The following is a 24,889-nucleotide window of genomic DNA, read 5'->3' on the forward strand; positions in this document are numbered from 1 at the left end:
GGTGGGGAGCGGGGAGAGAGAGAGGGAGAGAGATCAGACCTTCCCCGTAGACAACTAATCCCACCACCTGAGGGTGGAATGAAACACTAAGAGCTAATACTTATTTGTAAACAGCTAAATGTAAGGGAGACAGTTCTCTTCATGCTTCTCTTCATTTATCTGAAATACTCTCATGCCTGCACAGGATCTGCATTTCTCCCCTTGCCGATCCAGCCATGTCACTGACAATGCTACACAAGAACAAGGAAATCCTGATACACTCTGGTTAAGACTACCAATGTGGGTCAGAGAAACAATTCCAGAACATCTTACCAACGCTGCTGGGTCAAACTGGGACACCACATGATGCAGAAGAACAGCCAGGTGAGCTGGGCGAGATTTCAGGAGCTCGATGTTTTGGAAACAGCTGCATTGTCCATTAATCTGTAGAGATACATGGAAACTATTTGAATTATTCAAGAAAGCTACTGTGAGAAAAAACAAGAATCTTTGTTCCAACAGCTTAGCTCCTCATTTGTTTAATTAAAATAAAACCTGATCAATTCCAGAACCTTTGCAATGCCATTCTAACATCCCAGGAAGAGTTTACAATAGGAACGCTTCTTTTAAATACTCTCCTGAACACTGAGTACAATATAATGAAATGTAATTCAGAGCAAAGGACAGCTAAAATAATAGAATAAATATGTCAAAAGCCACGGCAGCTACACTGCTGTGACAATAATGCAGAACTTAATAGAAACTAAATAAGCAACAGAAAATTAAATAAGGCAAATGAATTTCTAGAAAGCTTGAAGTTATGAGAAGAAAGAAAGAGTAACAGAAAGAATCAAAGATGGCATATTGTCATAAACTCCCCAAATGTTTTTATTTGGCAAGATCAGCCATTACAGGAATTACGTTCTCTAATTCCTAATGCACCACACAAGAACTGCTCAATAAAAACAAGTCATGGAGCACTTGTAGTTTAGGCACAGAGGAACAGAATTCTGGTCAAGGGGCAAAAGGGGTAGCTGAGGCTAAAAGTCATTCCCACCTGCTCCTGCTCAGTGTCAAAGTCATCATCCTCTGCTCCAATGATCTGAGGCCCCCCTCGGGATAACGGGCTTCCAACACTGGACTGGGAATCCTGGGATGAGTGGGGAATGAGGGAAGAGAAGGAAGAAATGTACAGAGCTATTACTGTCTTGGCACAGTAAAACTTCTTTACCAAGTTAGAGACACTACCATCATTTTTATTCTCCTTCTCAAAACTCAGTGGAAACCCATGTGTCTTTACTCAACCTTGTCCAAGTTTGCAGTTGAGAGATTCCCTTACGAATGCTTCTCCCAAGCCACAGGCATTCAGAAACATTAAATCACGATTCAAAACCAACTGCATTATCTACAGACATGAGCACACTAAGCATGTGGCATATGACAAATGCCATCTTAGTACAAATGGAGAAATGTGACTTTGGAAAGTCAAGCAGATGAGGGGAAAAATACTTCAGAAGTCACCCTAAGGAAGAAAATAATATGCCCAGATAGGTCTGCACTTTCTGCTATGTTCCACTTTTACCTACTCTTGAGGCCATCCCTGATAATGTCAGCCTCATAATGACTAAACATCCTGAAGAAAAGGCTGTTTCATTTACTGCTGGACTCAAGGAATAAAATATGTACAACTGCTCTATCTATTTTAGGTCCAGCTGTTTTACTGCTTATTATGTATTTCTCACCTCTAAATGGGCCTGCTCTTAAGCTCCATAAACATTTACTCAGCTAATTAACTTTCCCTGCACAATTTTAATGGCATTTTATTTGCTAAAGCGAAGTTTATGCATGCCCCATCTAGAAAGCGGGGGAAAACTGCAAGGTTTTAATAGGCCCATTACAGGAGATGCTGTTGTGACACTATGTTTTGTACTCACAGTATCTTGAACCTCAGTCTTTTCTGGGCTCTCATCCAGATAAATCCGCTCCTTCAAGCCACTGCGAGGACTCTGGGAAAGAAGGAAGTTCAGTTCTGGTGAGTACCAGCAAATCCAGGAAAATGAGAACTGCACAGTAAGTTTTTCAGCCACAACAGCCAAAACTTCTCTTTTTTCACAGAGTGAACTGTTAAACAGCTGAGGTATGAACAGCCAAACTAAAATGTCTGACCTACATGCACAGTTTCCAAAAAAAACCAAAAAACAACCAAATGCAGAAGCAGTTTTGGTAAGAAAGCTAGTGACATTGAGTAATGGCAGAGCTGTAAAATCTAGCGCACCTGTCCTTAGCTTTCTCTTTGCTCTCTCCACCTCTTCTGACAGTTTATGTAGTACCCATGTTGCTAGCTCTCTGACTAGGCCCTTTTCTCAACATCCCCTCTGAAGAAGGGTCTCCCAGCAAAGGGCTCAGTATTCCAGGTGTAGTCTCACCAGTGCCCAGCAAAAGGGGCTAGTAACTTCCCTCCACCTGCTGGCAATCCTCTTTCTGATGTAGCCCAGTAGACACCTGGCTTTATTTGCAAAAAGCATGTGCTGTTGGCTCATCTTCAGTGTGTCCACAGCAACACCCAGGTATTTTCAGCTAGGCTACTACTCAGCCTGCTGGTTTCCAGCCTGTATTGATGCATGGAGTTATTTCACCCCAGCTGTAGAGCTCTTAAACTTCAAGAGATTTCTATTGCCCCCAATCCTTAAGTTTCTCAGGATCACTTTAGATTGAATGTTTGGTGTGTCATTCACCTCCAGTGATCAAATACCATCCACAATACTGACAGGATTAAGTTTATTAGGAAGATAGCTACGAATTTTGTTCTGCGTTTATTACATACAAACATGAGTGATATCTAGTCAGATTTGGAGTTGGAGGAGGCATGTTTCAAAATAGAGTCGTATATGTTCACATTTTGGAGGTATATCTGACCCACCTTCCTTTCATTTCCAGCTGTTAGTACAAATTTAGCTCCCACATCCTTAAATTAAACAAGAAACTTAAGCCAAAACCCAAGTACAAAGTCTCAATTCCTTTGTACTAATTAGATAATGACTTAATTAAGGATAAGGTGCTAAGGCACTCCAATCGGGAGACCATACGAGTACACAGATTGATAACTAATGAGTGAACAGATTAGGAGCCCTTACTGTTGGCAATAATTGAGGCAATATTTGGTAGAAGTAAGACTCTTCCCCACTTTCATGGCAACTTGCCCACTGACTGAATCTGAGTCACAGCTACTGCAATTGAAACATTACCATACTCTTAAAAGATGCTCTAATTGGCATCTCTGAGTTCTGAGAAAGATGCTGGCATCCATCTTTCTTTGTCTGATTACAGGGATTGTGCCAGGAAAATCTAATCCTGGATAAAAACCCAAACCCCACATTATTTCTTTCCCAGTCCCTAATGGATGACCAATATAGTATGCTTCCTCAGGGAAATATTTTTGTGTTTAGTGAGAAGCCTATTCTAGTAATACACAGTGTTACTGAGACAGAGTACATATGTATGACACACAGGACAACACAAACATAAAAAATCTGCATAAGAAAACCAAATCTGAAAGGTGTAGAAGCAAAGTCACGGAGTCAAGACTCACATCAGCAATGTCACTGTTTGGTCGGGATGGGCTGTCACCACTGTAATCCAGTTTGCTTACACAATCCCCGCTCTCTGCCTCCACTTCACTGATCTGCAGTGATTCCATCACAGACCTGGAGGACAAGACTCCATCCTAAAAAGATAAAGTGAGTTGGGAGATAGCACAGAGCAAATAGAATATTTCAAGAGACAATCCTTAAACATTAGCTATTTCAAAACCCAGTTAGTTCACGTTATTTATAAAACTTTCTTCATGTATCCAGAAAAGGCTGCAATGCTTTTCTAAGAGAAGACAACAGAAAAATCACACTAAGTTTTCAGACTCATAACATTACAGGCAGAGGAAAAGGGGGAAAAATAATATCACCTTTTTGTTTTCAAAAGCAAAAGCAAAGCTGTTTTAAGCTTCCAGTTATTCATTCTCCACTGTAAGAATGACCTCACAGGTTTCTTCTAAGTGGTACTGACAGACAGTAATGAACATATCATACTTCACACTTACTGTTTTAAAAGCAGTTTTTCACAGACGGTTTGGAAGTCCATTGTTAAGTCTACTGACATTGCACTGTATTGTTTGACAGCCTCTGCATGCCTAGTTACAAGTCTCAACTCTAGAGGGTGCAATTTGCCTGTACCAGCACAGAAGAGCATGGCAGGGAATTCCTGCTTGCCCAGAACACCATCATCCCCCAGGAATTTTCACCCGTAACACACCACAGAGAAGCCTGTCATATTCTGCTACCTGAGTATAGCCCGTGGCTTTGGACAACTGCTCTTGCAGCTGAGGAATGTGCTTCTTCGTTTCCTGTATCTCTTTGAGCAGTCGTGTGGTGGGTGATCGGCTATACTCTTCTTGCAGAGACTGAAAAATAATTTTATGAGCTTTCACTCAGTATCTCCTCAATGTCAAAGCTTAGAACTACAACCTATTACTAATCTTCATTCCATTTACATATTTTAAATAATAAACTGCACTTTTGCACACCTAACAAGTAGATGCTAGAGAATGTCCGGTTTATATAGCTCTCCTCTCTCTCTCCTGTGCCATATGAAAGTAACTGCATTCTAGAGATTTACTGAAAATCACAACCACATTGAACGTATAGCTGAAGGCACAATAACTCAGCACCACCACAGAGTACTGTGCCAATTGTAGCTCCTAGTGAGACATGGCACTCTCTCAGTAAGAATCAAAGATGCTTATTTGCCCAAGGATGAGATCAGATTGATGGATACGTACATTTCCAGTTAAGAAAGCTCCCACAATTTTTTTTCTTACTCAAAGATTAAAAACTCAAGAGCTGATCAGTAAGAGTGACTAGATCTCTCATGTTAGGCCGGTATATAGAAAAGCTAAGCTGAAACACAAGCTACGCAAGGGAATGTTGAAGATGCTACTAAGTAGTGATTCAACAACTGACCTTTTTATTTGCACCATACTTTCCTCCACCCCTCTCAAACTCACGCAACTCCAGTACCTGCAGCCGCTCCTGCTCTTTCTGTAGCATCTTTTTCAGAATCTCCACCTTCTGGTTGTGGACAATATTATTCTCCTCCTAGAAAATATGGAGAGATTAAGGGTCAGGTTTTTTGGTGGAGCTCAGAAGAAAGATAAGGAAAATGGATATGCCCACTTTTCATCTACTTCCTAAACATGGGCTCTGAAAAGCCCTACAAGAAGCAATTCAAGTTTCTAAATCCTATCCTGTGCATTCTTTCCTATTTTTGAACATAGCTATAAACATAAAAAAAAAAAAAAATAGACAGACCAGAAGTGTTTGCTGGCGGCAGAAGTGGCAGGATAAGTATTCCAATTCCAATTTGTGATTTGTGCAAGAAGCACAAAACAATTCAAGAAAAAAAAGACATGACTACATTTCTTCCACTGCTACACTGGTTCTTTGGAAAGAGAGCTTTAAATCTTACCCCAACAAGCACTGGGCTAGTAATCCTTTCTGCATTTCCTGATGTGCCAGGTGAATGGGGAGATGTCATGATGGGAGACATATGCCCAAATGCTGCGAGATCCACTTCAGAATCAGCTAATGGAATCTGGGGCGACCCTGGTGGGCGCCCCTGAACAGTGAGAGCTACATAGGAACCCGCTGCAGGGAGAACAAGAACATTTCACATTTCAGACACACTTGCAGACTTCTGGTGTTGCTGTTTCTCTGGTTGCCATTTCACTCTAGAGACAAAACTCAGACCATTCTTCACCTGTTCATCCTTCAAACCAGAGAACCTGAGAGCACTGTCAGCTCTGTTTAGAGATCTCTGTTTAAATTTCAGGTAATCCAAAAACTTTCATGATAATCATCCTTAACAAAAGCACGCAATCCGATTTCTAGTCTATCTGGTTACATTTACCAGGTTGCATTTACAGTATACATATGCTCATGCCACAAAATAAACTGTGCTAGGGTGGAAAGAACCACTACCAGCTTCTTCCTTGTACAAGAAAATCAACAAAGAATGCACTTCCTTTACAAACACCAGTACTTTGCAAGCATCATACAGTAATCTACATTAAGAGTCCCTGAACAGCTATGGTATTTAAGGTGGAATCAAAAGATGGGAAGACGTGTAGGCAAGGGTTGATGGTAACTTCGAACATCAAGCTAAGGAGAAACTACAGAAGCATGTATCAGCTCAAGTCCGAGATGTCAAAATTACCCCAATTTCACTTCACTGTTTCATACACACCCTTTATCTCTCAGCATGGGGCATGGTTAGACCTCATCCTTGTCACTTGATAGCTGGATCGGTAATTGGTCTTTTAAAATTATGACTTTCATGCTTTAAAGGAGCATAGTGACAGAAATAGTAACCTGCCTTTACTTACACTTGATCAGCTTTACCACCTCCAAATGATTTGAGTGTGTTACAAGAGTGCCATTCACCTGGAGGTCGGGAGGAAGAGAAAGTTAACACTGTTTAGCTACTGATTTCCAACCAAAGGTACCTACATACTACACGATAAGCACGTAGAACAATTTTTTTTTTTTGTCCCCCCATCTCCATTACTATGTCTTTCAAGACACTAACAGATAAACATTTTATCCCTTTAACAGTTTATCTCGGTGAGCAGAGCTCTGCAAAAAGAGAACTATACACACGTACCAAAGAAAACCAAGCAACCAAACAAAATAAAATCAATCCACTTCTGACTGGGCAGAAAAAAAATTAGGGTAGCTAATTTAATTCATCAATTTAAATGCCTAGCTGAAATCCCAGCTCTATCTGTGTCAGTAGCTGCTGCAGTACAACCATCATTTTGCAGCAATAGTTTAGATAGTCTTTTTAATTACTGACTTGATTTCTTAGTTGTTTGGGACTAAAAGAGAACACTGATCTGCGGGCAGTTAGGGGAAAAACAATAATCCAAGAAGACTATTTATTTACAGGCAATTATTAATAACTCTCTATGTCTTCTTTCCCCTGCCACTTCTGTTTTATTGTATGTGTGACACTTGAACCTTGTAGGATGCTGAACTCACCCATGAAGTTCTGAAATGAGAGTGATCTCCACAACAAAACTAACATTCAGCAGTGGGCTTTCAGTGGTTACTGTTCTGGTATCCCCAGAACACAGAAACTTAGACCATTCCTCTATCCCACAGGCAAATGCAAACATCACAGCAGACGTATCAATGATATTCTTTCAGGGAAAGATACAAAGGATCCATTTCTCTGATGATTTGAATGCCCTTACCTTGATAATTCTATCACCTGTTTGCACTCCAGCCCGCATGGCTGCTCCATCTAGAGAGGCAAGAAATCATTTAGTTCCAATTTCAGTAGAAACATTCAAAGCAAAAATGGTTTAAGCGCTTCTGTAGTTCCACTCAAAGCTACTTCCCACACTCATCCAAGCTTCCTCTGTCTCTACCAGATTAAAATGTCTTGAGTATCTAGACTAGAGAAGTTCTGTTCTCATTTTGCAGTGGATACATCAAGCCACAATCCCACCACGTTTCAAGGAGTCATTTACTTCCTCTCAGATGCAAGCGGTCAGTTTCCAAATACATCAGACACTAAGGTGGCGATTCACTGCATTCCAACAGTGCAATGCTCTTTGTCCTTGCACATCTATTCTGAAGCTACAGCCATCCCACCCGTGAGGAAGGCATTTGGAGTTTTCTCCTCCAGCTCATGCACATGTTTCTTTGATTCACATGAAAACCCTCTAGGCTGCTCTCTGGCTAGCACACTTAGCAAGTCTGCTTACCTTCTTTGACGGACTGCACAAAGACTGGATTGTCTCCGCTGACTGTCAGCCCAAATCCATTTTCATCCCGTTGGATAACAACACACCGTTGAACAAGACCTGCGTAAGAAAGGTGGGGAAAGGGCAGAAGAAAGAGAAGGAGAGAAATACAAAGAGACACAAGCTAGGCATCAGTCCAAAACCTTATCCTCCTAGATAATCACAGAGCACTGAAAGAAACTGGTACAATACAACAGAGGGAAAAATATATGAGAGACAGAAAGAGGGCATCAGTCCAGAAACAGATAGGAATGTCAAGACAGGTCAAGCTTATTGCTTCAGTTACACAAAACAGAGATATACAACAGCAGAGATGCAGACAGCTCTGGCACATCAGATACAACTTGAGGTAAAAGCAGCTTTTAAAGAAGAGCAGCTATGTACACGAACCAATGAGCACAATTTCCCTTTGTCTGTATTAATAATTCTTCAAAGTACAGCAGAGGGTTGTCATGCTCCAGTACACCATCAAAAATACCACACAATTTTCACAAGCTACTCTAAAAGAAGTCACAAGTCTCCCAGACTAACATCAGCGGGTTGGACTAAAACAGATTTATTAATCAGGAAAAGTTCTCCCAATTCTCAGCAAAAATCTCATCTTATCATCTCATTCTGTTCCAGATGAGAATATCGCACCGAACCAGAACAGCAGCATTAAATAAGTACAAGCCACGCTTACTACACTGAACAAGCCTTCTGAAATCAAGACCATGCTTCCCACTGAACTACTGAAGTACAGGGCCAAAATCCCAGGAGATGCAAGTTTGAATCTGCTTCTCCTTTCACTTGCTGTGTGACATCAAAGGCAACTTGTTTTGTTTCCCAGTGTTAGGATTACTCAGTATAATGTGAACATAAATACCGCTGCAGAGATAAATACTTAGTAGGTGCAGCATTTTGAAAAGTGAAATGTTGTGTATATCTATTGTTCACCTGAAAACGAAGAAAGGGAAAAACAAAACAAAACAAAGCAACGTTCCTGGCATATTCATTGCAGAGCACTTTCCTAGCAGCATCTGCAAAAAGCCTACCACAATGGAGCCCTTATTTTGAAAAGCAACTTTAGGAACTCTGCAAGACGCTTCATGGATATTCTTTCATTTACACAGCAGAAATTACTAGCTACTAAACATCACCCTTATTTCTAACAGCTTGCTTTGCTTCTTCATTTCTAAAGCCACATCAGGCAAAATTCTTACACCAGCATCTTGAGAAAGAATTGGAGTTCTCCACAATCAGAACACAAAATTGTAGCAGTTTCATTTAGTATGGAGGGAGCAAAGAGAATTGTGAAGATGCTGTCCCAGCAAGACTGTCTTTTCTGGAATAATTTTTAAGGAATGAATTGTAACAGAGTGTGGAGTCATACCCATCTTAAATTACTTTCGCACCACTGCAGCTCCTTTCTCTTCTCTGGAGCAACTCCTAATGGAAATGAGGAGCCTCAAGAGAAAATACTGTCTGCCCAGTCAGCCCTGTTCTCCTCGAGTGTGGCATATATGAAAAATGGGTGTGGGAGTAGTGGAAAAGGTTGCATTCCAGCACTTCTGCAGCAGTCTGGTCACAGTATCATATCCCAGTAACTCCCCTTCTGCCGATAAAGTAGAAGCAAATTATGCTATACATAGCGATCTGCAGTAAGTTGATGGAATGGATGCAAGGTGAAAGCAGACAAGAGGAAAAAAACCCACCACCTTTCACACCCTCTTTATACGGTTAAGTGAAAGAACATGCCTCTCCCTTTTGTACCTCCCATTTTTCTATATGGCCAAGCTTCTTTAAGTCTCACTTCACAAGAATGATGCCCCAGGGTGGGGTGTGGGAAAGAGAACACATGCTATTTCATAAAAACAGCTCATTTTAAACCCTGCTGCCAGACGTACAGGTTTTATGAGTAAGACACTAACTAAATCTTTTGACTCATAAGAACTATCCTTGTTTAAAGGCACAGTATAGTCCTGTGTACTCGTTGCTCTTCCACTGAATTTCTTTCTTTTTCAGAACCAATAACCCTTGGATATACTGATAAGCTTCCTCCTTGAATGAACCTGATGCCAAAGCAGAGGCAATGCAGTAGGAGATGCAACATAAACTGACCTTACAGAGTATAATTTAAGTTCCAAGAATAATCAAGTTAAACTGTCTCACGCAACAAGTCTCAATTTCACCCAAGACCACCTTTTAACTTTAGAATGGGGAAGCAATTGAAATTAGGACAACTCAAACCCAAATTAGTTCATAATTGCTTTTTCCCCTGTATTTGTTCCCTTCAGACAAGAAGCAGGCACTTAATCCTTCTCCTAACACAATATTAAAGGCTGGAATGAGGTCTAGGTAGGCCAACTGAGAGATACCGTGCTTGACAGAGATACACAGCAGCTTTATAGTGATTTTAATGAAGTTATCTGAAAGTTTTCTGAAGATAACACTATTACCTGCAGAACTAGATCAGCTTTGATAGCACTCCCTGTCTGAACCAGGTAGACTAAAACGAACAACCTTCAAGTGCTCTCTTCTACTCTGCTGTGAGGGAAAACTAGCAGAGAAACCCCCCAAATCTGTCATTTGCTCACTTTTGTTCTTTAAGTAAAATATATTCAATCTGAAATCTGCTTAGTGGTGGAATTTTAAGACCAGAGCAGCAATGTTTTCATAACCCACGTCTTGTACCTTGAACACCTCATTAGACACTCTGGAATGGACTGAAAGGAAAGCCACAAACCACTGAGAGCCCAATGACATGCAACATAAAGTTTTCAATAGCTGTTACTGTCACACCTGGATATCACACGTACATACAGGAACTCTTACATTAAATTACTAACTAAACCAACTTCACCCACTTTAATTAAAGTCTATGAGTTTGGGGCAACACTGAAGAGTCCGTGTTAGGAAGCGGCAATCAGCTTTTCATTCACCTTTTTTGCTTTTGTCTTCCAGTTCTTAGCGTTCCCTGGATGGAAATCATAAGTCATTCATTTTGAAATATCTTACCATGATATTTCACTTTTTCCAGCTGAAGCTTAGTAAAGATTATAAGGTCAACAGAATCCATCATTGATAGCACCCAAAATCAAATCAGTAATAATTTTATTCCCACATTCACTTTCACATGACAGTATCTTGATGGCATGAAATGAGGAGACATCACTGTAACTATGCTTTAAGTACACAAAATCAGACTACACGTTCATATCTTGAGTGGATTCATAAAATTCTGTGGAGAAAAAGAAATAAATCTTAAAAATCCTTTTTCATCCTCATGCATATTATAATTCCCCAAACTCACTGGTATAGCCTCAAGCCAAGAGTACAGTAAAGCTGCTAACCGTGTGCTGTAGTTAAAGAGGTTTAAGATTAGAAATGAAAGCAGTTAGAAATTACCAGCCCCAGAAAAAGGAATTGCAAGAAAAGCTACAACGATCAACTCTTCGATAGGTGGCACTATTCCCTCTGCGACATTGGCTCAGTTCTCCAGCCCAGTTACAAGTGTGCCTTTTGAATAACAGGGAAGGGTGAAGTCTGAACTTCTCAAGGTCAGGGACACACCATGGTAAAAATGATTGTCTCAAACAGTTTTGCCAGATATGTTTCGATCGTCCAGGAGCTTCTCTAGTAAAAAGATCATCTACCTTCTTCTCTTCTACAGATCCTAAATATTTGGAAGTTATTCAATAAAATAAGAAATTTCATTTCCCTAGCAGTGCACAACAAATAGAGCAGGGTTCATTCTAAAAACCTGACTCACTAGAGAGAATGGAGACATGAATTACATCTCCCATAATCCAATGTAGCTTCTCCTCTGATCAAACTGTGTGGGACATGGCATGGGAGGAGACCTGTGAACTATAAGCTCCCTGGAGACATGAGGCCACAATGGGAAAATGCAATTTAATATAGTGATTTGAAATGAATCATTCAATAAACAAAAACAAACTCCTTGGGGTTTTGAGAATGTCCAAATGTTTCACTTCATTTGGGAAGCTTTATTTCTACAAAATATTTTCAGAAACCCCACTCCACAAAATAAATAAAACTATCAGCTTTTATAAAGAAAATTTCTCATAGGATGAAATTCTGAATTTCACTTAGTTCTAGTTATTACTGTGATCTTCATACCAAATGCCATATTAGCAGCATTCTTCAGATTCTTCCACTAACCTGGTAATAGAAGTCACGTAAAGTTAGAGCAAAAACTGTATTGTTTGAAATTAGTGCAGTGTATAGTGTCTTGATAAAACTGTTAACAACAATGGCACTGAATACCGTTCATAAAAAAAGGCTTGGTAACCTTTCTAGAAAGAAAGAACCATGTATTTTAACCATGATAAATAGGACTATCTGCTCCCATGGCAACGACACATTCAACCCCTGTGGTCGAGTGCCCCTTGCACTCCCAGCCGTTTCTGGCTATTATAAGGGTAGTGATGAGGGGCTCCCAAGAGTCCTTTCAAGAGTCTGGAAAAATGGTAGCCACGACATAAAGACACAAGGCTGACAAGAACTGCAAGAAACAAACCAGGAAGAGTAAGTTCGACTTAAAAACGTCTCAACAGGGCTAAAATCTGGAGTTTCAGAAGAAAAAGATTTAAAAACCTGTCCCAAAATTGGAGAAAATACGTGAAAGAGTATGTATATGGTCTAGTCTAATATTTGGGCCAGAAACTGATCATTACTAAGTAAAAAGGAAGATATCTTTGGACAGCAACCAAGTCATGGGGAAAAGGGAAGAGTAACTGATATCTCGCCTACCACCTTGATAACTAATGTCAATTTGAAATTCATTTAAGAGACGAGAATTTTACTTCGAGAAACAGGTATCAAGTATTGTGGGAGGTTATGGCACTAATTAGTAAATTACAGCGTATCTGAAACCACACTCAAACTCTCTCCTGATCATCTAAATTTTGTTGAATACACAGATATGAGATGGTTGGATTTATGGATGAAAATATTGCACTCTAAGCTTCATGTCACTAAAAATCAACTTCTGTATATCAGAACAATTTCACTACCTAACCCCTCTGCCACCCCCAAGCCACTCGTATACTTCAAGAAATTCTGGTCTCTTGCTCCTTAATTAAGAATTTCGAGAGGTAAGAACAAACACATACACAAAAGCCACATCTCCTCCTCCTGTTGTCATTCAAGACTTTTCTCTTATTCACCTTCCAACGGCTAGCCAAAGAAAAAGCCAGCTGACAGTCACCAGCGAGAAAAATATCAGTACAGTATTGCTACTTGTAGGTTTTTAAATAGTTTGGTCTCATTCAAACAGCAGACTTCTCTACACATACCACAGAACCTGGGAAAAGTAGAGGGTAGCGACAAAAGGCAGGGCAAGGTCCAACACAGCAAAGGCCACTGGAAAGGAAGGATGAGTGGAAACTGCTCCCATAGATACTGGACATGGATAGAGCATCTGCAGGAAGCTTTGGGGGAAGTAAAGGCTTACATTAGGAAGTAATGTTTCTTTCTGCCATACATGACAAACCAGCACACTGTACAGACTGAGGGAGAAATATAAACACAGACACATTCCATCAAGCATACCAAATGTTTCCTGTAATTAACCTGCAATAGTTTGACAGCACCTCAGTATATTATGGGTAAGCAGCATTAGGCAAAAATTAATGCAGGTTCAAGACATAGGGATCTAGTCAAGCTGACTGCGCTGTCACTAACCAGCATCTACCTGGCAAGGGGACGAACTGGTCAAGGCTTCAACACAAGCTCATCAGAAGCATCATCCCAAAATATATCCTTTCAAGCAGGCCATTTCCCTGTTCATTCTCTCTGAGCACAAGAGGAAGCCATACAAGCTGCAGCAAGCCAGGTCTCCTTAAGACAAGTTTCCAGCTCCACTGAAGCGAATCGAGGCACTCTCAAAACCTGTTTATAGTTTCTGAGGAACAGTCTCGCATCCTGAGAAATATGACTGTTGTATTACTTTTTTTTTTTTTTTTGTATTACAGAAAAGTGTGTGATTCAAAATTCCAGGGAAAGTTAAGAGACCTCATTTTCACAGAAAGAACAGATCACACCTCCCTGATCTGCACCAACTAAAGAGCTTTTGCTAACATGCCTATATTGGTTTAGAAGAAAGTCTTCAGGGTTGGTGTTTTGGGGTTTCTTTTTGGCTTTTATTTTTTAATGATCCTTACAACAGAGCTATGACAGCACCATTTTTTATTACATAGGTGGTTTAAGAAGTTGGATCACAGCCATTAACACCTGGTATTTTTATTCTAGTGGAATGATAAAGCTGATACTGGAAGAGTCATTGCAACTGTCCAAAAGCCCACAGCAGGTTACGCAGTAAGCAATTTTCTTTACAGCGAAAAATCAGGAAGTATCACAGACTGTTTTAAATATCAAGAAAAAAAAACAGGCAAGGAAAAGAAAGGCAACCCATGGCTGCAGTCAAGACAGAGCTGGACGTGCACACTTAAAAACATGAAATGTAGCGGTACTGGCCAGGTTCAGCCTAGGTCCAAGGGTCTTAAGAAGCTGATAAGATCCAAAAGACCACCCACCAACTTGTGGAAACTTACTACCTTTTAGTTTCTAAGATATGACTGCAAACCTCCTTAGAGACTGGAAATTCAACAAGTCATTAACATAAAGGTAGGATGGAGAGAGTGTCACAGCCCGAACACTGACATATCTCATATAAGCTAAAGAAGAAGGATGAGCAAACAGGCTGTATTTGGTAGACATTCTTTCCAACAGCACCCATAATGGTATACTGACAACATAATGATGTGTGGGGCTACTCCTATCCCAAACCATTGTAGGCCAATTTGTTCCAGTCTACAAGCCCACAACACAGTAGTAATACACAACAATAAAGGACTGCCAGGGAAGTTACTCCCTCTTCAGAACAAAGAATGGTGAAGTTCATATTCTTACATTTTTTGAAACTATTTACAGATACAATTTTCCACTTCTGTGAAACATGAAAAGGAACTGACTGACACAAGATCCTCTACAAATAATGCAAAAAGATGAATTGCTGGCTCATCTAGATTAACCTCCACAGTTAGAGCAAGACACAGACTTCTCCACAACCACAACTCTTCTGGAGTCCAGCATGAGCTGTGTCCTCACACAATGCCAAAAATACTCAGTGGCACAAGATCTCCAAGAAGGGCAGCCCCAGCAAGTTTTCCTGACTATCAATAGATAACAGGAGAATCCAGGTGATAGCCTATGCTTGCCAGGTACGGGTTAGTTTCCAGCCACTACAAAAACTACAAGCTGATACACTGAAGCAACATTTAAACCCAGTTTCCCACTCCCTGCTGCAGAGCGAACCATGCGGATCATGTAAAGGATAAAAGCCTCGGGTGCACAGACAGAAAGCATGGAGCAGACTGCAAAGGTGCAAGGCTGCAGCAGCTGCTTTAGCTTACCATACGTCTCGGATCTACTCTCCTCCGAACTAGACTTTGTCTTCTTGGAGGAGCTATCTGCACGAGAGCAGGAGAAAAGGAGAGAGAGATATAGAAAATATGGAGACCAAACATGAGAAAAAAAAAACTTCATGAAAAACACAGACTGATTTATTAGGTTAAATCGTGCAAAACACAAATAAGATGTGAACAAAACATAGATGAAACACTTGGAATAAGGGGTGAATAATACGAGCATGAAGACACAGGTAACACCACAAAGAATCTACTACAGAATCTAAGACACAGTAAGAGAAGTTCTCTGCAATGAACTACAGAAAGTATTCTGGATAAAAAACAGTCCAAGCATAGAAACTCTGGTAAGTAATCGACACACGCATAGTAATTCAGCATTCTGAATTCACCCCTTAAAAAAAAAAAATGAAGGCTACAGTACAGAGTTCATCTATCAGAGCAGATCACAAGCATCATAACGGTGCCAAGTAACAGCTCTCAAAATCAGAATGACTTTCATCAACTTCCTGAAGTTTGCTTCTGAAGAAAACAAATTCCTTCTACAAAACAGGTTCATAGCCCGAGATCTCCTCCAACCTACCCCAACCTGAAATAATTTTACATTACCTATTCCCAAAGACAAAGGAAAAGAAGACAAGCACTAATTCAGGTTTTCTTCCTTACAGGATTTTTTTTTTTAAACAGACGTTAAAAGCTCATTTTAATTTATTTTGTGCACACTAGGAAGGAGCCATGCAGCTAGTAGCAGACAGCATTAACGAACAGGACGTATTATAAACATCAGCTTCAAATGTCTTGTGCAAAAACACATTCTACAAGTTCTACCACCTTGTACATTCAACTCTCATCTCTTCCACAAGCCCCAAGGGAAAGACTGGAGTAAACAGCAGAATGCACAGACATGAAAAACGCACATTGCATGGGGCCAGGAGGCTCAGACAAGAGCCTGTCATGCATTTCATGAACATACACAGTAGTCACTGGGTTAGTGTTTCAGAGAGAGAATGAAGAATCCCTGCATGCATCCTAATTTCCAAGACAGCACTCGACAGGCTTACCAAATTGACCCAGATTTAACCTTTTGGAAGGTTAAAAAATAGGATAGCATATCCTTTAAAAATAGACGTTTATCTTAAAATACATCACATTGGAAAGTACAAATTCACTTTACGAGTGACAGAGATGGATCAAAATCCACTAAGGCTCAAAAAAAACCCCAACAAGGAATACCAGCCTTAGTTGAGCCTATAATATCTCCAATTTCACACTGCAACTAAAACAGCCAAAAGAACTACTGACAACTAATTACAGTATTTGCCTACTGAAATTTCAGACTGACTTTTCTGAAAGAGGAAGTAGTTATAATTATTCACTGATACCACTAATCTACGTTTATTCTTGCACAGTTAACAGCTGCTTTGTAGATGAGCATGTTTAAAAGCAAGCCCATATTCATTTCAATGCCCACATGCTTCAAAAAGGCTTTACAATTGCAGAAAAACACAACTCTGAAAACCACATTTGTTGACACATTAAAATCATTTTTATTCCGATCTCCAGTACTTTTCAAGTCTAGATTTTCACCTGTGAAGTTTTAGGACTTTACCTGTCGGATCAAAGTCGTGCGTACTACTGCAGCGTTCAACCTTCTGTTTCTTGTCAGCTGGAGACTCTCTGCTCAGAATGCTGCCGTGTCTGTGTCAAACCAAAGCAAAGGATTCTGACTACCGCACCACAGAAGCATTGCCTAACTGGTGAGGCTCTTGGAAATAACTTTACCTAGTTCTGTTTGCTAACAAGGAATTTAGATAAAAATGTCCACATTAAGCTCACCTAAAAAATTTATTCCCAGACTGAATTCAAGTGAAAAAATGATCTCTCTCAGAATCTTTGGGAGTGTATCCAAGGTTCTAGAAACAGTCTCATTAACCTTTGAAATTAGTAACAGCAAGCACATTCTCTTTATCATTCAACACCAGGCCATATTTTATTTTAAAAGCAAAATAAATGTAAGTTACATAAAACTGAAAAAACTCCTGAAATCTTAACTCCACCTCCTCTCCCAGCAAACCTTAAATATCCGTGTATGCAAAAATTAAAGATTTAGAATACCACACCCTCCCCAAAGGACGTGTCTGTACATCATACACCAACATAGTGTCACTTTCTCTGACCATCTCAAATCTCAGGTAAGATGACCCACCAGTGTACATAACAGAAATGCAAATGGTAACACTATGCCATGCACTCTAAGTACACCACCAACTATATTTTTGACACCCTGTCCTGATCTGGATATTAATTTCCTCATATCTGAAATGGGTATTGCTATCTGTGGGTGTACATATTTTTTTTCCTTTTAAAAGCATTCTTCCTTCAAAAATGCTGTACCATAATTTGCAATACAGGTAAACACTCAAACGTCAGTAACTCACCTTGTAGGTTTTTTGAGAGGAAACCTGAAAAGAAGAAAGAACATAAGTTTAATAAACTTTTTTTGTTTCTCAATATTATGTTTGATATCAACACTAATGCTTAAATACAGTTATTTTACACTTCTGTAATGCCTTCACAAGAGAAGAGCCTTTTTTGTTCTTCTACTTCAGCCAATTATTAGTCCATTTACAGTTGATTCAACTAGGTAAAGAACTATTATCAATATGCTTAACATTTCAAACAGAACTGAGAAGAGGAGCAGAACCTGTGCTCTCAAATCCAGCATCTAGTCCTTCTTTCTTAGTATATTACAGGAGCTCATGGATCATCTTCCTCTCATAACAACTAGTTCCATACACTAAAAATTACCGTAGCTTGATTTTTTTGTCCTACTGGTGGACTGAATAGCTGGTACCTAATGAAGGCCCAAACTCTAACTGAAAAATCTCCTAGAGCTGAGACATCCCAGTTTTCTCCCTCCTATGTGGGTGCTGTGGTATCTAGTAATATCGGAGCTCATGCTGACATCTCTTAACAAGATCTCTAACTATTTTCATGAAACTGTATGAACTTGCCATCTTTGAAACAAGAACAACAGAGTAAAGTTAAATTGAAATTATATTAAGTATTCCAAATATTACTGCTGGGACATACAGATAAAATACGCAACACAAACCCACAGTTAAAGGGAGGAAGAAGTCTATACACATTTTTTAAGTAAGGAAAAGATGTGGGACGTAGGAAACCATCAAGGATTTTTTTCCTTGAATTACAACAGAAAAATGGCAGAGCAAGGTATATGCCATGCAGCCTAAGGCACCAACTTCTACTTTCGTAAAGCAGAACTAGTTTTTTTGTCAGAGCTTTTCAGAAGTTTAGCTCCATTCCTACTTGTTAAATGTTTTTAGATCCTTTGGCTGGAAAGCAGCATAAACATTTAGAGCTGTGTGTGTATGTGTAAGAAAAGAATAAATAACTTAAGTCACCTTTTGTTCTAAATGAAGACGTTATTACAGTTGATAATTTCCCCCATATACATAATAGTTATCCTTATTGCATTCAGCTTCTCCTATTTATACAGGTTTTCCAAGAAGTAATGGGGTAAGGGCTAGAGGGAGGCAGAGAAGAGATTCAAGTAAAAAGAAATCTAATACCACGAAATTTAACAGGGCATTAAATGACTCAACTTTTTTTTTTTTTTTTTTTTAAACTTGACTTGGTTTAAACAGACCTATTTGGTAAAGATCAATAGTCCCATGGTAAGTCTGCATTAGGAAAAGGCAACATCAGTGCAAGATAGTCCCAAGGATACCAAACTTGCACTCAACTGAGCTGAACGATGGGCCCTGTCCAACCAAACTGGTCCAACGTTCAGAATCAAACCATTCTCCGAGAGCATTTCAGAGCATTACAGCAAAATATTCCTTGAGCACCGCCAAGACTACTGCCCGAAATGCACATCTCATGTTTTAAGCTCCTTTCTCCAAAGGAGGAGCACCTTGTCACCTATTCTCTTTTCCTCAATGACTATACATAGAGTGGCCCAGCCAGAAATATCACAGTCTTAGAGCTACAGTAACTCCCTCCCCATTACCTGAAAAACATAACTGGATACGCAGCAGAAGTACTCAACTTAATCCCTCTCTCTGAATAATAGGTATTCCATCAAATGCGTATACACCCAAAACGCTGGCCAGCTCACACATGCCAATCCCCTATGCAAGCATGCACTAATATGGCAACTCTGAAACGAACATCTGATGACACATCAGGCAAGTGAAACTAAAATGTTGTCTGTCTATTACTGAGAGTAATTATACACATCAAGACACTTGCCATCTTTTAGATAACAGCACCAAATTTAGTTGAAATACAACAACGGCTCAAAACTAAGGGGACAGATAGGGCCTTTGATTGCAAAAGCCTTAGGAACCTATGGGTAAAGGAGCACATAAGTTAATTAATTGAAGAAAAAAGGTTGCATACAGACTCCACAAGAAGTGGTAGTCCTCCTTCCTCCTTCCCCCAAAAAGCACTATTTTAATCTCAGAAGTCTGGGAAATCCACTCTGACTCAAATAAGAAATGTGTAGGTAATCAAGCCTATCCTCATTCTGATCTACCTGCAAAGCCAGATCTCTTCAGCATTCAGTCCTCCCAATTACAAATTTTGGCCAATAAAGAACTACTTTGCGCAAGACAGACAACCTGAATCCCAAAGCAAAGAAAACAAAAGTCATTTCAGGCCAGCCTAACCCTGCCTGAACACTGTATGATAAACAGATGTAGTACTAATCGAGTGTTTCATTGAAAAGCAGAAAAGGAGACAAAGGAATCCAGGGAAAGACAATCTATCATGCCTCCAAAGGCGGGAGAAGATGCTTAAGATGAATTATACCACATTTTTTATTTAATGCACTTGAACTTTTGAGCTGCATAAAAAAATCCTAACACTACTAACAAATATTTTAATGAAGCATTTACGTGAAAACCTTTATCCCATAGCGTTTCTTATTAGGCACCCAGAACTCCAGGCTTATGCTCCTGCAGCAAAAGGAACTGTTTATGAAGAAAATAAAGTTAGTTCACTTGTACTGTTTTGGTTGGTTCAGAGCTATTTATTATCTGTTCAAGGATGAAGTGCAAATGTTCTATTTTACAGGTTTACAAAGTTGTGTAAAACCTTTCTACTTATACTTAGACCATTGACATTAATTATTTAGAAAGAGAACTCTAAAGTTTTTGTATATAAAATGGCACTGAAATCATCAGGAATTTTTTCTGTGCTTTGATGTTAACGGTGAGCATAGAAGTCCCTCTGAGTGAGGGCCAACATGCCACCGCTTCCTAGTCCGAAGCCGTAACTGCACTAACAGTTGTAGGCACAGCACTTCAGTACAAACAGTCAGGACTCGCAAGGAGCTGGCTAGCTCCAAAGAATCCCCACCACACTGATGCTGATGTCCACGGGAAGAGACGCCCGAACTCAGGCCCGATACGGCAGGAGCACAGCACTCGCTCCCCTTGGGCTCCGTCCCCACCGCGTCCACAGGCACACTGCTGCGGAGCACGGCTGCGGAGCACGCTGGGAGCGGCTCCCGGAAGCGCTGGAGCCCCTTGGCCGCCCGCCAGCTTCCTGCGTTTCTTTCTTCTCCAAAGCGGGGAGGGAGGGACATGGTGGGGAAGCGGGGCAGGCAGCAGGTCACTCTCACAGCGAAGCTTCTCGGGCACACACAGCACGTTCATTAGAGGCGGTGAGGCCAAGGGAGCTCCAGGCCCTCTCCTGCACTAGCTCTACTTCAGAGGTATTCTGTAAAACCAACGGAGTAGGAATGGGGTGGGCTTTGTTCAGCTAGGCTGGAGGTGAACCTCCCCAGCCCCTCCAGAAAAACTCCCCTCCCAGACCTGAAATTGCTCCAGGCCACTGAGTTATGAAATCACAGAAATTAGAGATGGAACAGTCGGCTGAGCTAAGACTACAACTGTGATTTAACGTCCTTGCTAGGCCAGACTGTGGGGAGCACTCAGTATAGAAGTTCCTCCTCTTTTCCCAGTTTCCTAGCTAGGAAGTACCTAGCATTTCTTGATTTGCTGAAGACGTTCCTCAGTTCCCAAACACTATGTCACTTGTACACTACAGCAGAAAGCAGAGTGTAAGTGGATAAATGAAGTATAATCAAAGAACACAAAAGAGCTCCCATGAGTTTATCCAACAACTATTTGTATTTCAGTGCAACTTATCTTCACTTTGAAATAGCATTAAGTTTGAAAGTAGTACTGAAACTCCCCTCATTGTCTTATAGCATCCAGCACTATATGTAACATATAAAATGTATTTCATCTACTATTGTAAACACCATGCAAGCTGAAGGCACAGCAGGGTGCGGTTAACAGCTGGAGACTTAATTCCAAATCTAGCTGGCAAGTTTAGGCTACACGATAAAGCCCTGTAGACATTTTGTCTGATAACTGATGAACATCAGCACATTTTCAAACAAGTTGTTCCACTCTCCCAAATACCTGGAACAATTAAAAGCCAAGTCACATTCTGTTTTTAAAACACTGGGTCAAATAATTTAAGTAATTTAAATGCATCAAATTACTAAAAGTATGTCTTGTTAGTCATACTGCATTAGGAAAATCTATTTACTGTAAAGCCAAGTGAGAAAAATACACCTAGAGCTAGTTAACACTATGGATTAAAAATTATACTTCTCCACGTTAGCTCACACATGCACGCCCACTCAGTCCTGGACCAGTGCCTAACAACTACCTTGAAGCCAAGACAGAAAAGGATAGTTTTAAGACCTAATGTGTCAAAACATTAGCGAGGAAGGATTCCCAGCTTCCAACAGTACAAAGCATTCCATTCTAGCCCAGGAGGTTGAAAATATAGCTGACCATAAATAGCACAGCATTCAGATAACCATGTTGGGGTTTTTTTCCTCCCATACTAAAATATTACCAGAATTAAAGTATTTGCTATCTCAAAAACTGATCAAAGACAAAAATATTTAGATTCAGACAAGGGCCCCAACCTTGGAAATATTTATTCATGTGCCTAACTTTAGTTCCATCTACTTCAGCGGGACTACTCACATGCCTGAAATTAAGCTTGTGTGTGTTTGCACGATGCAAGTATAAATTACTACAAGTTGTGCTGAGATGAGTAAGAAATATTGTGAAACCCATACAAAAGAGAACAGCTAAAAACTGCTTGCTTGACAAAACTAATCTTTAATTATGAGATGAGCAGTTGCAATAGAAGCTTCTTCATTGCTTTATTAGTTTCATTTAAATAAGACGTTGCTTGTTACAGACAAACCCTCTTACAGAATTCTAAATTTGAAACAAAAGCAGCAAAAACACCCGACCACCCCAAATTCAAGAGAGATGAGAAATATTACAGGTACACTCATTCGTCTTTTTCACACATATAAAAAGAGAAGAGGAAAACCAAAGGCTAACTCAAAATCTGATCTGCCCCCCAATAAAAACCCCACACCATGGCTATTTAAAATGGCATCATCATACTTCAGGAGGTTTTCACCAAATAATTAGTCAATGAGAAGCCTTTTGCCAGCACCACCTCCATGGATTTTGGTAACAAAACAAGTTGTGTAACTGGCAGCTACACTTCTAGAAGGCTGAGCTGGATTGTACTCTCCTTTTGCTCATACATACCCAAACAAATCCTGTAACTGGAAGAACTGAAGTCTATTCTTGGGTGACAGTTAAAAATCACTGAACAATTTCATTACTATTTTGAGTGCATCTAGTGCATACGACTCCTTCAGTACCTATTAAGCTTCATTTTCAACACTCTGATTGGACCTGCACTGACAGTAGTCAGAAAAAGGCTACACCTTCTGTCTAAATCTAGTGGTTTAAGCAAGTGCCTTGAAAGTACAGTAAGCATGGATGTTTGCCATTCTGCAGATATTTCCCAGAATTTCATCTTGAAAGAGACAGGAAGAAACAGGAAAAAAAAGAAAGTCTGTTTGTTTTCCCAGTTTGCAGATATAGATATCCACGAGGGCAGTTTTTTGCTGGGCTTAAAAGCCCTAAGAAAGGTATTATGGGAGAGTGCTGACATGACCTGAACAAAAGCAGTACCAATGTGACCTTAATATAGAGCTAAAGGCAGTCTTCTGTCACAACAAAAAGGGGTAGACATGTTCTGTATAGGACAGTGGGTGAGTAAAAGGAACTGATGAGATAGCAAATGACAAGCAGATAGAGAGAAACACAGATGCAGCAAGTGGGCAACTATTAGCAACCAAGAAAAAACACAGACAGAAGTCTGCCATTTCACTGTACTGCCCGCAAACTACAGCTGTAACCACATCAGCTATTCTGTGGACTACACTGATTCAACACATCAAGTCTATTTACCTTAGCATTAACCCACTTAAAGAGCAGTTTTATGCAGTGTCATCTTTTCCCCATATCAAAGCACATAAGCTCAGAAAACCACAGAGTTTTCTTCCTCAAAAAAACCCCACTGCATACTGATGACAACAGATTGTAACGCAAGGTACAGAGAAACAGCCAGGCTGAGGAAGGGACCCAAACGGCGTGGATTCCTAGGAGTTGTCAGAGCCTATGGACAGACCTTACGAACTTGTAGCAAGTGCACAAGGAGGCAAAACGGAGCTAGGCAATAAAAGTTTCCATGTTATTTTTGTAGAGTCCAAGACAGCAACCACAGCTGACGCAATGACTCATGGAAGAATCGTTTGTGGCATTATTAGCTTTAGATTACTGGCAGCTTTGTGAGCAGGCCTTCTGAGAAGGAACATAGGAAGTTTAGTGAAGTGACTGGAGAGCCCATATAGCTAATACCTTCTTGTGTCGACTCCACACACTTCTCTATCTTCTAAACATTCCCAGCAACTTCAGTGTTGCATTTGCCCTAATAAAGCATCAGTGAATACCTCCAACACAGTCTATGTTATATTGTTTTTCTGGCCCACCAGTGTTTCTATACGTAATTAGAATATGCCATTTTCCTTTTAGGTTAGAAAATGCAGAGTAGCTAATATAGCCCATCAACATACTTCTTGATGGATCAGTATAAGGATCAATGCAAGGGACCAGCGCTATGGCAACCTAAAGTGCTAGTTAAGCACTTAACGCAAACTAGGTTAAGATACATTTGATAAAAATCAAGGAAAAAAATTATGCCTTTTCACAAGTCTGGAAAGCTAGCAGGTTTCTGATGGCCTTTAAGAAGAGAAGGTCAGGACTCCAAGAGGAAGGTATTTCTACAAGAAAATAGCATTCCACTGGTGCTAGTGAGAGCACCTTTCCATCACAGAGCTTCCTCTTCGAGCTTTTAAAAAAACAACTATATATATATATATATACAGCTATATCTATATCTATATCTATCTATCTATCATTCTTGCAGTTAACTGGAGATTTATTCTGGGTGAGGGTTTCGTCAAGAAGGGTGAAGAGAAGACGGCAACATGAGAAGGGAGCAAGAAAAGAGAAAAAAAAAAAAAAAAAGATGAAAGAAAAACAGAATGCAAAGATAAGTCTTCATAAAACGGATTACAAGAACACGGAGATTTTGCCTCCAGACAGGGAGGTACATGGAATTTGCAGACGATACAGGCAGTATGGCCATCCAAATGAACATTGCTTCCTCTGGGAAGTTAGATGTGACCAGCTCTAAA

At 40.1% G+C, this 24,889-nt stretch overlaps 1 protein-coding gene across 1 annotated transcript; it reads right to left on the reverse strand.

Moving 5' to 3' along the window:
* Positions 1–312: 312 nt before the first annotated feature.
* LOC104083835 (rho guanine nucleotide exchange factor 12-like) lies at positions 313–20,881 on the reverse strand (the record flags this gene model as incomplete). Its single annotated transcript, XM_009587475.1, has 15 exons — positions 20,580–20,881; positions 20,190–20,249; positions 17,706–17,729; positions 16,877–16,965; positions 15,256–15,312; positions 7,799–7,897; positions 7,283–7,332; positions 6,413–6,470; positions 5,497–5,675; positions 4,992–5,126; positions 4,313–4,432; positions 3,569–3,703; positions 1,914–1,985; positions 1,037–1,129; positions 313–423 (listed from the first exon to the last, which is right to left on the reverse strand). Coding segments are annotated over exons 1-15 (1,584 nt in total), but the record flags the coding sequence as incomplete, so codon positions are not given.
* Between the last annotated feature and the right edge of the window lie 4,008 nt (positions 20,882–24,889).

This window comes from Fulmarus glacialis, unplaced genomic scaffold (assembly GCF_000690835.1).
Source record: "Fulmarus glacialis isolate BGI_N327 unplaced genomic scaffold, ASM69083v1 scaffold14061, whole genome shotgun sequence".
Taxonomy (NCBI): Eukaryota; Metazoa; Chordata; class Aves; order Procellariiformes; family Procellariidae; genus Fulmarus; species Fulmarus glacialis.